Here is a 17,856-nt window from a genome sequence, read left to right on the forward strand (position 1 = left end):
TAGAGCAAGGGGAGCCCCAAAATTTTTGAAAGTCTGCTGGAACCCCTGGTATAATAGCTTAGTTTACCAGTAGTAGTACTCACTGTGGGGCAGAAATGTGAGGTCCAACAAAAAGGGGTCAATGCTCAGGTAACAGTGCAAACTCTACATCCTAGTTTCCACCAAGAAATGGGCATAGGCAGCAAATGTAATGCAAGGGCAAGATAAGTGGTGATTGTCTTCCTTTCCATATATTGGCCTCATGCAAAACAATACGCAACCCTCACTGCAATAATGCCTTTGGGCGCTGCAGGCATTGTAAATAAATGAAACTGTGACAGACTAGTTTATAAGAGAAGGCAAGCACAACACGGAGCGGCAGAAAGGTGTGGTGTATTTGGGAGAGGATTTTGCCTTGAAGTGGATAGACAGGCTGCTGCTGATAATACAAGAAACAGCATGATATGGCATACCACCAAACCCCATGAAAAATAAACAACATGAGAGCATATTTTTAATTAACTTTTATTACAATTCACTGCTCAGAAGGCATGCTCCTGATGATGTCAGAGTCACCTGTAAAGAAGTGAAACAAAAAGCATACTAATTAATGCCAGCATTTCTTGCTCCTCCTACTCATTCTTGGTCTTTATAAGTAAGGCTAGGGGCCCTAGCCTTACTGCAGTGGAAAATTAAAATTCCATAAATTCAGAGCGAAGAATTCGCCAAGCTCTACAGAATAAAAATATAAGAAGCTTAATTTGGCAATATGCCTCACACACAGAAGTGACTTGAAGGTGGTTGCTGCAATTCAACATTAGGTATCAGTGGTTGGTATTCTAACTTCAAAAATGGTGCCAGTCCTGACACAGCGACCTCTGCAGCAACCTACGACAAAGGTTTTCCAGTGAGCAGTTCCGCATCTGGCGTGCATGACTATGCACAAATGAGGCCCAGTCCTGCAGAAAAGACAACCACCTACCACTACTGGATGGACCAATTCCGGGAACTTTATAGCATCGAAACCCAATGGTTAATATGTCATACTGGCAAGACATTGCATTACCACAGTCGACCCCAAATAAAGTGTAGACCACTTGTGACATATAACGTGGGGGCGACAAACCAAAATGCACTATAACCAAAACTTTTTTTTTTCCAGGTCAAAATACGTGCCCTCAAACACGCCTTATTAACCAGTGAACAAAAAGCAACCCACTAGCTCTGCTGCACGCTTGGACAAATTTTAGCATACCATGCACAGGGTGACCGCAAAAATTACCGCGACCGTTGCCGCAGAGCTGGGTATGCGGCTTGTTATCAGCAGATGTCCAGTTCCGCAAAGGCAGTCGCGCAAAGTTACGCAGGTGTGCTGCATGTGGTACTAAAAACATCGCTTAGCTCCTTTCATTCTCATAAAGAATGCAAGGTATATCGGATTGAGACCTTTTAGTTGGAAAACAAGCCTTACGGAAAGGTTGACAGAAGAATCCTCATTTAGTGTTACGTGCATTGTTGAGGCAGCCCATGACATCGTACCCCACCACTTTGCTTTGACAGAATCGTGAAAATACTGCCTTTCACAAATACTTGTCTGCATGCGCACAGGAAGCTAGCCAAATGTCTACTGCAGTGGTACCTCAACGTTTCATGGTTTGCCACCATGCGAGAAACGCGGAGCAGCTGCTGCAAGTCCAAGCTTAAATGTAGACACAACAGAAAAGAGCATTTCCGCTTACTCTTTTATGAAGAGGAAAAGTGCGACTGAAATGCATGGAAAGGAGCAATGCGTGGGTGTGCGGAGCGTGCGCTTGCATAGAGTCCTAAACACATGCTGCGATATGTTGTGCCATAAAGTAAACAGCTGTTACGTGCTGTTGCCAAGCGGATTTTACAATTACACTATAACGGGCATCCACTTTGGGTGGCCGCATAATAAGCAATATGAGTTCTATACGAGGCAGACGTGGCCAGCAAAAAACGCGCCATATCTGGTTCCATACTGTAAGTGGTTACGTTGTAAGTGGCCTCTACCATGTATCGAATTCCAAGGGTACTGCAAGTTAAATTAATATAGGAGTCAAACTATGGCGCATTAACACTAGGGACACTCATTCTGAGAATGAACTACAAAGGTGGACACAACACAAAGCTATCTGTTTCTCCTTCCGTCAAGTGTCTGAGCCTACCTGGATCAGTGATGCTGAGACAGCAGACGCGGTAGTACTTCCCGCACGCTGTGCCCAGCTCAATGTTGTTCCCCGTGTAGTGGTGGACACCAGTTTTGGCCAGCATGGCATAGTACTCGATCTCGCTTTTCCTGCAACACATCAGACAAATCAACTAAGTGGAAAGGAGAGAGAAGTGCAGAGGGGAAGCACATAAACTTATGCACCCTGCACATTAGCCAAACTGTCTCGCACACTATCAACATGTAGAATTTTCTTTCGACATAGGCCAAATCTCTGCCCATGTTCACTATGTACAGGGGGGGTCAAAAGTTCCCAGGCCACAGGGTCTGCTTTTGAGCAGTATAGTCAGGCAGCTACGACGGCCCCAAATCTCAAAATACAAGTAGAGGGTAGGAAAAGCATTATTCTAACCTCTGAGATCATTTATAGCTTTAATGGAATCTCACGTGTCAGAATATGATGAGCAGAAGCAAAACCTGTGGCCTTGGAACTTTTGACCCCCCCTGTACATAGTAGGTGCGATATGGTTAAGGAGAGGGAAGAGCGCAATGTGAGTGAATGACAAATACTTATAGCAGCAACTTCAAAGTACTTTGTTTGCAGATTTGAAGCTCACACTGTCAATGTTTGCCACAACCTAAGAGCAATAATCTATGGCTCCATTGTGTGGGCATGTTGATTAATAAACGTCCATTACTGCGGTGTTTCAGGAGCTACAAAACCGGTGACGTGTGCAGATCCTTGAATGAATCTACAGCCAAACCTCGCTATAACGAACACAGATAAAGCTAACTATAGGAAAAAAACTAAGTAAGTTCAGTTTGGCCAATCTACGCTTTATTTTTATTAGTTCTGTCTGGATAACAAAAGAAATTAAAAGTTTGATGTTTGACTGGTTACAGCAAAGCAGTTTTTTTTGCATTCAAACAGCAAAAAATGTGTAAAGGAACCAGAAAAACTCAAAGAAACTATTTTTTAACGAACGATGTGTTCGCGTGCCATCCCATACAGAAGTAGCAACAAAAACTAGCACCAGTGGTTGCATGCGACCGGCAGGTGATTATTGCTTTGACATGCCGTGCATCCCTGGCACTTTGAACAATCTGTGCGCATGTGCTGCTGCACTATGAGAGTCCGTTGACTCTGTCATACAAAACGACAATGCAGAAGTGCGAAAGTTTCGCTTGTGACGAAAGTCGTTCAGGATGATCAAAACATGTGCAAAAAGTGCACGTTTCCGCGGACTTTGTTGCTGTACCTGGCGTGTCAACAATTTTGAACACGAGTAGAATACTGAAGTATCGATTGGAGACATCCACTCCAAAGGCACCGCGAAGAACGATTGGAAGCATGTTAGCCTTGTCACCGCATCATGTGGCGCAGCCAAGATTGCACCCTTTTTTTGAACATACCTCCACGTGGAGGCAACATCTCTACTTGAGTGTTCATTCTTGTTCTCAAACATTGAACGAAAGGTGAGATTTCATGTGCGTTTTCGTACCTTTATGTTGTCCATATTAGTGCACATTGTCCTGTTTTATTAGCAGACTTATTTGCAGGAATTTTTGCATAAATATTGAATATAACAAGCAAATTTTGGCGCACTGTACTACTTTGTTACGACGACGTTCGACTCTACCACTAAAGCTGCCAACACTGCTGCACTTCCAAACAATAACCGCACTGCAGGAATGTGGGAGAAACCAGCCACAAATAAACCACAGTGGCAGCAGAATGTAACAGTAGCACGCAAGCAGAGAAAAACAATGCCAGCCATAGCTGCAGCAACCAGCATGGAAACTAAATCCCAAGCAGTAATTTGCAGCAGTGTGAAAGCTACAGCTCTTTAGCCTAATCAAGGGTACAAGAACGTCCCTCGAATCTCCAAACAATGCTGAAGTGCTTTACAAACAAATTAGTGAACAAATCAGCCTGGCCTGGCATTTTTAGGGCACAGTGAATACTTAAACCAAACTCCCAGACATGCCCCACAGAGGCCCACCAAGTGATGTGCTGCCATTTGCAAACATGACGTCTGTCGAAGCTGTTGACTACTGGCATTCTCCACTGCAAGGATTGGCTCGCGTCACTGCAGGGTCTAAGAGTACTACAGGCATGCAACTGAAACCTACTGAGAGTGGCACATTCACAGCTATCATCCTCTGCATCTTTCGGATGTAAATACCGTATTTACTCGCATAATGCTAGCACTTTTTTTTCGCGAAAAATTGATGCTATGTTGGGGGGTGCGATAATTATGCGGGGGAAATTTTCGAGCAAATGTTTTGGAGCGCTAAAAGCAAATTTAAACAGGTGTGAATCGGGATTCTTAGGTCAGCTATTGTATATACAGTGTTCTGCAACTTTATCGGAACAGTCTGGGAAAATTTTCCGAGACTGTTCCGATAAAGTTGCATCACTGTATAACCAAAGCATTACTTTCAAGCGGAACTTACCCATGTTATAAGAGTACAGGGTCGCCAAAAGCACGAATTGCTAAAGCACTTTATTTACCGCACGCAGCCTCATCATTACCGCCTGCGTTCCGTGGTATAATGCTCACAGCAGATCATACAGTTCCACTCTTGATCAGAGACTTGATCCGAATCCGTATTGACACTGCAATCGCTGTCTCCAGTAGCACACTACGCAGAACTCATTGGCGCCGTAGTGCCAGCTGGCAGCGCGGTTGCTATGCTGTAGCGCGTACTCGAAAGCTTTCAGCTTAAAAGCAGCTGCGTAACGCCCCACCGCGATGCGGCACTAAGAACATGGCAGATGGTGGAACAAAGCAAGGAACATGGACGGAATGAAGGAACAATAGCAACAAGACGTGGAGACACCTCGCAAAATGGCGACGACTACGAGCATCATGAAGGTAAAAAAAGATGAGCATAACCTATGATGATGATGATCATCCGAGCACACTATCGCCGCCTGGTAGCGCGTGCACACAAGGCCAGCTAGGTTCAGTAGCGCTCCAAAGATGGCGCTTGTCACTACTAGCAGACGACTCTCGCGGTGGTAATATTTGTGGTGCGATGATTTGCGAGGGAAAAAAATTCAAATTTTTAACACCCAATGTTGGGGGTGCGAGCATTATGAGAGTAAATACGGTAGGCCCTGAAATTTGTTTTGCCATGCCTGTATCTTCATGCTCACTTATCAGGTCAGTATGAGTTAACAGAAGTGATGCCAAGGCACACGCGCATAATGCATGCACTTCGATCACCCCACAGCAGTAACCAAGATGCCCAAAAGTGATGTGGTACTCAATTACATCACTTGCCCACAACACCTCTTTCTCCGTATACAGTGGGTAAATACCTGTTTGGCATAGCATTTCTATCACTGACTCCTAGTAACAAAGTGTAGCAGCAATAGCTTTGCAAGACTACAAAGTCAACAAGGAGGCAGGCCAGTAGAATGCAGAAGTATTGAGCGTTGCGTGGGAAGGGCCGATTTCCATGTATGTAATGTGGGAAAGAATGGCATGCCACCAGGTCAGTTCCCTTAGGTTTATTGTCCTTGTATCTCTATAAATTGTCTGCAAAGTACTGCAAAGAAATCCACCAAATGCCATGTAAAAACATTAAAGTTAAAAGCTACCTAAACCATGGCAAAGCTGTTTACAGTGCTGGTCTTAAGGCGGGGGTCCCACGGTGCCCATCTTGGAATTAGTTCAAATTCTGCCACCAGGCTACGCCACTGATTCAGGACTGAGAAAGTGCCTATCGGCTTTGCCCCCAGTTGGCCGAGGGACCCAACCGTTGCTTTAGAGAAGCTTTCTTTTGTTGGAGGGTGGGTTTTCAAAGCCCCATTTTTCTCCCGCCGTGCGCAGGGGGAAGCGTTCACCTGTTCTTAGCTTGACTACCGCGGATAGCAGTACTGCGGCGTGCTAGCTTGCCTTACCACGGCTGAACTTGAGCGGCGACGCGGACCGCCGCCGCTCGGTTCGGCCATGACCGAATGTGCGTAACGTAAATGAAAAGTACCACCTCGTTTTGTTGTTCACTGTTCTGGATAGAGTGGAAGCTTGAGCGAGTTGATGATACATCGTCGACATATGTTCACGATAGCTCAAGTGTATATCAAAAATGGAAAGGTGCGATATGATGGAAGATATTTATGTGGCCCTTGTATACTATACTTTGACTCACAAGAGATTTGCACCACTGCTAAAGGCAGGGGCTCCCTGGCCCATTCAAATGCGCACTGTAATAGGTAATTGTGCTCCGACGCACCCCTCGAATCGGCAAGGGCGACAGTGGGAGCACAATTGCCTATTATAGGTGGTGTGGATAGTGGTTATTCAAACAAAAGGAAGGAAAAGAGAGCTGCCGGCCGCTTCAACTGCCATCTGAAATCTGAAGCGCCCAAGCTGCAGCCGGCGGGAAAGCAAAATGATGGGGAGAGGAAAGCGAGGAGAAGTGCAGAGGGGAGCTATAACAAGAAATTACAGGAGGAGCTTTGTACATTAGTTACAAAGTACAAAAAAAAAAAAAAAAAAGGGAAACGCGTTTGCCTCGCTCGCGCGCAAGTGTCCAAGTGCTCTTGGTCCATGGCGCCCCGGCCTTTCGCAGTACTAAAAACATTTTGTGAGACGAAGTATACATCTTTGGTGGTTTCGTCATGAACTCTGGCTGAAATCGACACCTGTATTGTCTTTCCTTTGATACCCATCTTTTGAGCTGTTATCACTTTTGAAGTTATAGCATTTATAGCAGGATATTCTTGCGAGTTCTCTGGTGCAGAACTACTTTTATCATACGTTATTGCACATAATAAAATTGCAATAAAGTCGGTTTCAATCAACAGTAATCATTTTCCTTTTTCTTTTTCAGTTCGGGCTTTTCTAACCATAGAAACTGACGTTGGTAACCTAATGAGCTGAGAAAAGGGCGATGGCCAATTTCATTTTACCTTGGAGAGGAGAGTCGGCATTGCGAAATAGGTGTGAAATACCTATCAAAAGGGTAAGCACCACGCAGCTGCCGCAATGCATTCAGGCTAAATTTTGGGGGAAATTAATTGGAGAAGGAAGGGTAGCAGACAGTTATGAGGCAACGTCGCCAGTAGAAGCGGGTTAGTTTCGCAAGCGCGTTAGACCGCTCCTTCTCGACCCTTCCCCTTTGAATCTCCTCTGTACTCTTCATTGGTTAGATGTACGTCTTTGCTGCATTGCGAATCTAGTGTACTTTCTATATATTTATTTACTTATTTATTCACTACCAGCATCACCTGCTTTCATAACAAGCATAGAATGGCAATCACTCGCGCTAACCACGGTAAAATGCATAACTGGCTGCCACTGAGGCATTCTTTGGAGTCAAAGGATTCGTTTCTGTCGTTGCATGTGCAACAAAAGAATAATGCAAGACGCCCTTCGGTTACTTACTTCCCCTAGAATTTGTCCGGACATGTACTTCCTCGCGCTGCCCTGATGTGGCCATTTGGCGTGCTGAACAGCTTTTTTTTTTTAGAGCCCAGCTCTTTGGCGCCCGTTCCTGCGTTTCGTGTCGCCGTCTGCGTTGTCCCTCGTAACCAGCTCCGCAGCCAGGGCAGCGCACGCTCCTGCCACCATTCGCCGCTGCGTGTCCCCCCCCCTCCCCCTACCTTTTTCCTTTGTGGCGGCGACGGTGTTTTCCGGTGTAAGTGGATCGCGGTGCATACATCCTAAGCCGAAACGCAGAGCCATGTTGACTTGACTCGCTAGCGGCGTCAGCGGCATCAGTCAGTCGCTGCTATCTCTTCGCTGCGCAACGCTCCTACAGGTCCATACGCTGCCTTACGCGAACTCCTGATCCACAAAGCTTCCTTCATGACAGTCAAGAACTGTTAGTGGAGTGTTTCTTGAAGAAATACGTGTGAAAAATAAAATAAAAAAGTTGTCTGTAACTGTACATACATGTCTTGCTCGAAATCTTTGCTCAATCTATCGAAAAGCTGGAACAGCCAATGAGATACGCTCAAAGTTCGCATTAGGAAGTAACGTAATCGTCGGTAATTTTTCTGTTGTAATAAAAGTAGAAAAAAAAAAAAAAAAAAAACGCGCGCGCTGATATATGTGGGTGTGCGTACTTTCTTTTTCATAATGCGCTGACCGCTTTCTTTTTTCCCTGGTGGGGGTGGGGGTGGGGGAGGCATTTCCATTGAAACACACGAGGCTATATAGTGTTGACGGTAAGCTAACCGCCCCTCCCCCATTTTTGTTTTTATTTAGAATAGCAGCTTGGGCGTATTGCTTATGCATCTTGAGGTGACAGCGCGGAACATGGACGGGAGCACAAGGTCAGAAGACGACACAACGAATAGATTATGTTTTAGATTGAGCTCCTTGTGCTATATACAGCAACATGAGCAGGTGGGCTGAAGGCGAATGCACCAGCGCTGGTAGTAAGCGTACATCGGTAATGGTACTCCAGCTATAATAACTACCGCGAGCTCTAGTTTCAAGTCAGTCTGCGCTCTTGTTGCGACATTTTTAGCTATAAGGTGCGTTGAGAAAGCGGACTGCCATACTAGCAGCACTCGAGAGCGTGAGTGCAACATGATATTTCTGAAATATATTCAAAATATATGTAATGCCTCCCTGAGGGGTAATGTAAATAAAATAAATAAATCAACATATTCTGAGCAATAAGACGACCAGAAAAGTGAGACATCACGAGCAGTTATCTAAATATGCGCCGCTTTGCAACTAGCACATGTGTTTCTTGACAATGATTTCATAATTTGAAATTTACCAGCCCCGGAATTCTTTTCAGGACGAGAAGAACGGAGTAGGGGACAGCCGCGCGGTCCCAACCCCTCGCTAGTTTTCGACGCGTGTAGCATGCGCCAGATATCTGGCAGGGACAGATCACAGCATCAGAGCTCGCGATGCACGCAGGCGCTGCGCGCATGCGCAGACCGGCTTTGGCTGACGCGTGCGACGACGTTAGCGCGGCAGTGCATGACGCATGTGTGTTTGGAGTCTGGGCTTATGTATTCCAGTAGTTCCCTTCACCCCACGCCACTTCTACCCCCAACATGACGCAATTTTGGATGTACTTTGGGGAAGTGGTATGCCTTTATACTTTCTTCAATTGCCATTTGTTATCTGTGCACAGCAAAAATGGGTGATGTTCGCTACACGTGGGAACGAAGCTATAGCGATAACTTGACGCGGTCAACTGTGGGTTTCACCGCAAGGTCTCGACATATAGCTGTCTACATCGAATTGACGTGGTATTGTTATCAAAAATCATTTCGAAACGGATTGAACAGGTTCAGCCCAGTTCCTGAATGTGCCTTCGTGCAAGACTCAGGCTCCTATCTCGTGAGGGAAGCAACAACTGCTGCCTTGGTAGATCTTGCTGCGCGTCTTCTGCGTGTTTGCTTGGAATTGCTTTCGCGCTGCTAGCTGTGCTACTACGCTTATATTTCTCAATCTTTTTGAGTAAGACCACGTGGCTCTTTGATGCTAAGCAGTAAGGATTACAACTAGCATTAGTCTTTGGTTTTATTTTCTTTTACTGCTTTGCATGTTTGTTATCGGAAATGCTTTCAGTAAAAAAAGAAAAATGCCGCTGGTGACCTCGACGTCAAAACTGCGCGCCGAATCAGACTGTCATGTGATTTCCGCTTCACACATCGTCGCATATTTCATTTCGGTGGTGTCAATCGACATTCAGCCATTCGGAGACAAAAATTCTGAGCCTCCTCTACTTACTTTACTAAAACACTAAAACCAACTGACGTGTTCGAAGGTGTGAAGAAAACGATGTCCTATGTCAAAACCAAACGCGACGTTTATTTACTTTTTTTTTTCGGTACAAAACCGAAATGAGGTGCAAGAAACACCCAAGAAGCTTGGAATTTCACCGCGATGACTAATCGGGGATGACCATGTGCGCTCGTAAAGGGAGGCTGTCATTGTGCTAATAAATACGTTCGATATTTTTCATTGCGGCAGTCTAAAAACAGTGGCGATGTGCGTGTGCCGCAATGGATATCAGTACTCTGTTCTGCACGACCGCCCGATACAGACACGCGCTTCATTCCGTCAACCCACCACCACATGCACTAAATGTCAGCGAAAGCGTTTACGGTGCATTGCATAATAATAATAATAATAATAATAATAATAATAATAATAATAATAATAATAATAATAATAATAAAACAGACCCCTGGCCTTGAAACATGAATCCACGGCTTCGAGGCTTACTATTTTGAGCATAGCGTAGACGCACAGAGAAGTAGAGAGTGCCGGCTGCGCACGCGCATTAGCCCTACTTGGCCCCACTAATGCCACTACGTGTGCGCCGAAGGAATCCGGTAATTCGGTTTACATGTAGGCAAGCACTTTTCTCTTGTCACAGTGAAATGCGCCCAGCTGCCCTCTCGGTGTCAATTTGTTTATGTTACGCTGTCTGCAGTTGAAACTTCTCTCTTTCCGCGCAGCGTAGTGCGGTCAACTGTCCCACCTTTGCGAAGATGTCCATACACACTTCGTAAGTGACCAAATACAATTAGACAGACGTACACCGGCTGTTACGTTTCATTATCGTTTCATTACGATGATTATCGGTGATGACGTCTAGTTTTTGATTATCTATGAGCACATATTTGTAATGTTTATAAGCATGAAAAGCACTGAACCAAAACAGTGTACATTCTCATTTCAGCTAACGCTCGACATTCGGTTCAGCAGCGTCGAATTCCTTCGTTTCTTTTTCTTTTTTTCATCTGTACGCCGTATGCGACGTCGTCCTTTTGCAGTTGTATTTCTTGTAGCGGCTGCAAAGCTACATTCAAAACGGTGCTTTCCGAGAGGACAGCTGCACCTAAGCACACGTGTGCCACTGAAAGCTCTAGGGAACAGAGCACGCACCAACGAAGATGTGAAGGAGACAACCACTCGATACCGCTGGCCGAAGCTATTTCTTTTGGTCTACTGTCCTATTCCTTTTTCGACCAATATTTGAGAGTCGCATGACGCACACAGCAGCTAAACGGTGGATCATACGCGTGGTACGCCAGCTGGCGTATCGCGATGTCACGTGCGAGCATTTTGCCAGCACACCATGCAGCATAACGTGGCGATATCCGTAGCACTCGCTGTCAAACACATAATGTCTAGATTTTGCGAGAAATACCACTGGACCAACTGCGCGCACGGATGAAGAACCTCGTCCAAGCAACCTGCAATCTGTCAAGGCATGTCTTAATTTTGATAAATTTGCACTTTTGTTGCCAGCCGAAAAGCAAGCCCGATACATGTAAATTTACCGGAAGATTATGCGCATTCTGTTTGGTTTTTGCTAGCCGTGTCACTTGCTATCCGAGCCTGAAGCGCCTGGCGAAATACAAATGCGTGAGGGAAAAAGTACAGGGCCAGAAGCATATTCAGAAAAGCACAAAATAGCGCAAAGCCCCTCAGCGATTGGGCGTGACGGTTAGCGGCACTGCAGGCGAGCGTCCACTGTTCGCACACAATGCAGGGGTGCACAGGGTGATGCGGTGACCATGTGCATGTTCTTCGGTGACCATGTGCATAAACCACAGTGTATGCGCGCAAAACATGTGCACGCACGCAGTGTGCGTGTCATGTCTTGTCACCTAAAAAAAACTTTCACTCCGCGGTCCTTCCCTAATGAACTGTTTGTGTTTCCACTTTGAGTAGATGCTTTCCTCTAGATCATGAATTGTAGCCTCTGCATCAGGTGAGAGAGTTGTCGAAATTCTTCCTCTATGGAATGTTTGAAACCGGATCTGCTGCAGAAAGAAGTTGTTTCGACAGGCAGTGAATTTTTGAAAAGTGTGACACTCACCTCACAAACAGCAATGCAAATAGCAACAAGCAAACACTTCACAGCACAAAAGTAGTATAGGTGGGCTGCAGAAACCTAGAAGTCAGCAGAGCAAACCCCTTCACCATGGCAGCCAAACCTGTTTTGAGGGCAGAAGTTGGTGCAGCGCAGAATACTTCCATGTCCAGCCTGATGCCATGCGCAAACGTGTTGAGCAGAATTCCTTCACTATTGAGAGCCTGGAGGAGGTAGGGGCAGGGGAGGGGTTATGAATGGCACTTTATTGCCACAATAGACGTCTCCTGCACTGCACCTGATTTCTGCCCCCAAAACAGGTTTGGCCGCCATGGTGAAGGGGTTTTTGCACTGCAGAGAAGCTGACTTCTAGGTTTCTTGACTAGCTTCAATACTTTGAAGGAGTGTAGTCACGCGCGCCTCTCCTGGCAATTGAATGAACTCACACTTTTGCTGCTTTTACCTAGATGGCGCTAGCAGTAAAAAACCTTTAATGACCGAATACAGGTGCAAATACTAATTATCATCATGGTTTGTGCTTCTTATTTTAACTTTATTTTACAGTAATACAATATTAAAAAAAAGCCAACTCAAACAAGGCTCACGTTGCTGAGTATGACGGCCTTCATGATTGAATGTCGTGTAGGAAAAATTGATTATATTTGAAGGCTCAGTATAATCGTGCTAATTGTATAAAGCGCAATTTGCGTCCGTAATCACCAATAACTACTATTCTAGTTTCGCCATGCATGATTCCTAGGCTGTAGAATGAGCGGTTTTTCTGGTCAAGCTATGCGATGTGAGGCAGTATTACGGAAATCTTCAAATTGGAAAGGTAATTAAAAACGAACTAGCGAATAAATTTCGATGAAACTTCGTACACTCAACTATTATAACGTGCGCCCGAAGTGGTAAAAATTTTACTGCTGTGCACGTTGATAAAGCGCAGATATTCGTGCCCAAAATAGCCAAACTTTACCATGTTTAAAAGGCTGCCGATCAAATACTGATTAAATTAAAACTAATTACGCTCCACGTTTCATAATATAAGTACCCATTCTATGTGTAGGCCAAAGGAAACTGTTCTAAGTGCAGCAGTTTCTTCAGCAAACTAATCCGAAGTAGGGTATATCAACGACGCTAGCGAATTTGTCATCTGCAACACCACCTCTCATGCAGTTGATAACGTTGACACACTAAAGCTGCGCACATCATTTGACAGAGAGTATATTAAGCTTTCGAATGATGCCTACATTGTGATGTTCGAAAAAGAACAACGCGCAGAATGCTCACGCAAACATTGCCTAAAATGGCACATTCGCGCTGCCGGAGTGGGACCCCCGCCTTAAATGCTGTCATGTATGACACCAAGTAAAACAGTTCAGATCTGCAGTTGGATACGACGAAGAGTGCAGCAGCAAATGCATCTCTAAGAGTGGTTCTCATGTCACATGTAATCTCTAGCTGGTTTTACTAGTGAGTGGTATACCTATGCGTCCGTTAAATGGGACTAACTACAGTCAAATCTTATTACTACGAACACCACATTATCTTTTAAAAATCCCCAGCAGATTTCCTATATTTTCAATGTAAAAATATTTCAGAATTACGAATTTCAATATAGCATATATTTCAGAATAATGCACATAATTTATATTTCTTCTATAATTTAGGAACATCAGTGTTACAATTCAGCTAAATTTAACTGCATCGTAACTTGCAACTCTCGTGTGAAAAAGAAACCGCTATTTCTGTGTGTACGGTCGGTGGGCTGCAACTATCATCAAGATCACATCTAGTGCCAACTCCTAGCGCATCACAACACTGGTTTAATATGCAGTAGCCAGAAGGCCTAGCTGCCTGTATTTTATTCCTTGTGTGCCATTCGCCAGTCGTTCGTTCGCGTCATTCGCGTGTATGGGAAAGGGATTATCTCATTGCAAAATTTGTACGGTATCCATTGATTGCAGCCAGCGATTTTGCCAAGATAGGAAATCAGTTTTCATTGCAAGGGATCGACGCAGGGAAAAAGAAAAAAAGCAAACCGGCCTCTGCAGATAGCTAGCATTGCCTCATCACCCGTCGTCATCATTTGGAAAGACTGAGACAACACTGTCAAACTTCAATGAGCACTGAAGATGAGGCCATATCGAAATTGGAAGTCTGCATTTCCATCGCTTGGTGCAATCACGTATCCGATGAGGTGGTGCAAAGTGGAAAGTGTATGTGCTGTAGTGGTGTAATGTATTGTGTGCACTGTATACACCAGAAGAAAATAATTGACTTCCTCAAATAAATCAGTTTGAAGTTAGTGCAACATTTTCATTTGAGATTTCGCTTGTCTGCACCCGTGCTTTTTGCCAAGGTACACCACTTTCATACCTAGGTTTGACCACTGGCTTATAACCGTAGGTTTTTCATTACGATATTTCAAAACAACGAATGATTTGTTACGGTCCCGCGAGATTCGTTATATCGATATTTGACTATGATGTCATGATAACCAGTCAATGCCACTGGCTGGAGGGCGTAATTTTAAAGGTATCTGCTGCTGCTGCATTCTTGAGTAGTATACAACACACAACTGAAAATATGCAAACAACCTGCAGGCTCACATGTTTGTATACTGTCTCTGTACCTGCCAGGTGACAGCGCCAGTAGCCACAGAAAACCAGAAGGCTGGCGACGACAGAATGGTCCCATAACCAAATATGGTGGCACCCATGCTTGTATAGAAGCATGGACACTGCCCAAGGTTTGAAATTAGTCTCGCTGCTAAAACTATGAGGCACACTCAACTTATTGTGTTACGACTTCGTGAATCAGCTCTGAACCTAAGAAATCTCTTCTGCTGTGAAAGCACCTCTCCACTGCACAGTACTGCAACTGGGAACATCCTGCACTTCAACTGATCCCTTACAGTGTTGCTGCCCCACACCTCACTGGGACCTCAAGAAGAGCGACATCAGTAGAGTGACATATTGCTGGCACGGCTATCCACTCAGGTTCCACCAGCAGCCAATAAGTAGTTCACCAGTGGTGTAAACTGATGGGCTCAGTAAAAATTACCTGATTACCTCCGGCATGGCTTGCATTGTTAAGCACATTGTTCATTAATGCTCATTTAAAAAAAAATCCTCACCGAGGCGCACGTGTACTATGATAACAGTGCACATTCTAGAACCTCACATGGTTGAAATTTCTGCAGCCCTCCACAACAGCGTCCCTTATAGCCCGAGTTGCTTTGGGATATCAAATCCCTATATATTGAACCAAACAACCGTCAAGATGTCAACAAGCACATGCAGCCTTGCATGCTATTTGTGAAAAAGGGTATACACGGTTTCACGCAGCTTAAGTATACTATGGCATTTTGTGTAGTTACCATAAACTGCTGCTTTCAAGCACTAGCTGTTCATGTGTGGCCGGTGCACGTGCCTTTCGCACATTAACAGTCACCTTCGCGACCTTCTAGGACTCAAAATACCTGCTTAAATGATGGCCATAGTAGTTTCACATGCGGTTAAGCTGCAGTCTTTGTACTTCACCTTTTGCAGACCACTGTCACCAAAAAACACAGCAAAGAAAATCGAGCACAGCACTGGATGCATTTAAATGTGTTTCCATTCTAACTAGAAGAAACTTGGAAGCGAGGAAGTGTTGCACTGAGACGGCAGATGTTCCGATCCCACTACACAATGAGGTCAGACAGCAGTAACATGACATGTATTTCTGAACCCCAGTGCAACGAAAAACGGTTGGTTTACCTAAGCGGAGGCGTGTTGTTGGCGATGATGATCAGCTTCGCCTTGCCCTGCCGCAACGTCTTGATGGTCTGTTTGTGGCCCAAGACGTATTTGCCGGACTTCATCACCAAGGCCAGCCTCGAGTTGATGCTCTCCAGAGCCTTTTTCTGCAAGACGGAAATAAACGGGCATGTCATTTGCTTGATGCAGTGCACGTCCACCGCGCTGAGAAATTACCCTTTTCAGACTTTAAAAATTCCGACACCTAATTGCTCAACAACGCAAAACAAAATAGTTGGTCGCTTCCAGAATGCTTTCCGTGACGACATACATCGCGGCATGAACAGAGGCTCAAGTTAAGGCTCTCATCACACCAACGCCGAAAAAGCTGCGCCACTGTAATGTTCGAATCATCCGAGATAAGCAATCCCTTACCTAGAGGCTGCAAAATAGTGTGAAAAGACCGCGCAAAGCACGCCTGCATAGAAATTATGCGACCAACCTCGAGCACATGACAAATTACTCGTCAAAATGAAATGCGCCGGCTAACCGGCAGCTCGACCTGTAGCACATTTTGCCATGCAATTATAGTTGCAGATTATCCCGAGCGACTACATATTCACTGATATAAAATTGACGAAAGGGCATTCAAAAATTATTTTGTTAATATGCCGAGGCAGCCGCCAAAGGCAAGACGTTACGAAGGCAAGCAGCATGGAGTTAGGTTTAGCTCACCTGTTTCTTTTGGGCGACCATCGTGAAGCCGCGGGTGGGTCCGCTAATCTGTAAGAAAAATACAGCTAATGAGATATTGCGCAGGAGTTAAATAAAAAGTTCGGAGCTTTGGAGCTGTAAAAAACATTAAACTATCGACACAAACGGCACACACAAATCACCGACACTTACACCACGTTGCCGAAGCAGGCAAAAAGAACCATAAGGGAACTCTCGACACCAAAGTAGACGAAGGTGAGCGTTGAATACAATCAAAATGTAAATGCATATGTGTTTAATCAAAAGTTTTACGTCAAGGTAAAATAATAAATTAACTTTGAATGTTTATTTATTCATTTATTGAGACATAATTAAGCAAACTGCGTTGGAGGGTAGCGTATAGCGTCGTCATGGCAGCTGTTCGTGATTGTTGCTGTTGTGATGTGCTGTTTTGATCGGTGATCGGCAGGTTTCATGACTGCTTTCACTCGATCTGATTGAAAACGATACTCTCAGCGCTGCACAAGGCGGTCATCATGTTCATTTACTTGAGCAAGAAGGTGAGACCGCGCTTGCAACTTTTTTCCCACGGTCCTTCGCGTTCAGGTGAATGACACTTGTTCACAGCAGTTAGCGCGAGCGTACAATACATTGAAGCCGAGGCACCGTTTTGGGAACTGCTGCGGTGCAAGGACGTTCTGTGTTTTGCGCGCTGACCGCTATTGTCCGTGTGTTCAGTTTTGTCGCGCCGCTTGTTGAGAGAGCCCCCCAAAAAAGAAAACATTTGTTATTTCATCTGTATGCATCACGAATTAAGTTGTTTTAACTCCGTGAGAGTAGCGTACCAGCTGAGCATCAATGGCAAGTAAAGTTCGTGAGGCTTAAAAGAAACAAAAGCGAAAAATTAGCAATGAACAATCTCAGTTACATTCAAGAAAGCATTGTCTTCATGCATTTATGCCTGAGCTGTCATAGTCGTACACTTTTCTTGCAGATCCCATATGTGTCAGTGTCCTAAATGCAATCACTCACAGCGAACAAAAAACATAAACTTTGGTATTTCATATTATCCATAAGCGCGCCTTTAATTCATGAAAGTGAGGCGCATGCGCGGAACAGTTCGCCTGCGTAATTCGAGAGCTGGCTGTCGTTTACGTCGCTTTAATTGTTATTTGTGTTGCAGATTGCCATCCCCAACAACACAAGAATTCAGTGCTTGGCATGGAACAGAGAACGCGGTTACATTGCTTGTGGTGGTGACAATGGCCTGCTGAAAGTTTTAAAGTTGGAAACAGGTAACAGACATCTATTGTTTTCCACCTTGAATTCATATTTTTATTTGCTTTATAATATTCACTTCCACTTTGCAGGCTACACAGACATTGCTTTTCTGTAAGAACTCTTATTCTTTGA

At 44.7% G+C, this 17,856-nt stretch overlaps 2 protein-coding genes across 2 annotated transcripts in view; one reads left to right on the forward strand and one right to left on the reverse strand.

Moving 5' to 3' along the window:
- Window positions 1–485: 485 nt before the first annotated feature.
- Window positions 486–16,684, reverse strand: RpL30 (ribosomal protein L30). Its single transcript, XM_084602293.1, has 5 exons — window positions 16,636–16,684; window positions 16,465–16,512; window positions 15,751–15,896; window positions 2,169–2,299; window positions 486–555 (listed from the first exon to the last, which is right to left on the reverse strand). Exons 2-5 carry the CDS (start codon window positions 16,483–16,485, stop codon window positions 515–517), a joined length of 339 nt encoding a protein of 112 aa, XP_084458419.1. The 5' UTR covers window positions 16,486–16,512; window positions 16,636–16,684; the 3' UTR covers window positions 486–514.
- A 181-nt stretch (window positions 16,685–16,865) lies between these two features.
- Oseg4 (intraflagellar transport protein Oseg4) overlaps window positions 16,866–17,856 on the forward strand; it is a 58,478-nt gene continuing 57,487 nt past the window's right edge. Inside the window, exons 1-2 of the mRNA XM_084602297.1 lie at window positions 16,866–17,003; window positions 17,627–17,738. Coding sequence (XP_084458423.1) covers window positions 16,980–17,003; window positions 17,627–17,738 — 136 coding nt within the window. The 5' untranslated portion in view covers window positions 16,866–16,979. The remainder of the gene's footprint in view (window positions 17,004–17,626; window positions 17,739–17,856) is intronic.

Source organism: Amblyomma maculatum, chromosome 4, assembly GCF_055883805.1.
Source record: "Amblyomma maculatum isolate TAMU_Amacu chromosome 4, ASM5588380v1, whole genome shotgun sequence".
NCBI lineage: Eukaryota > Metazoa > Arthropoda > Arachnida > Ixodida > Ixodidae > Amblyomma > Amblyomma maculatum.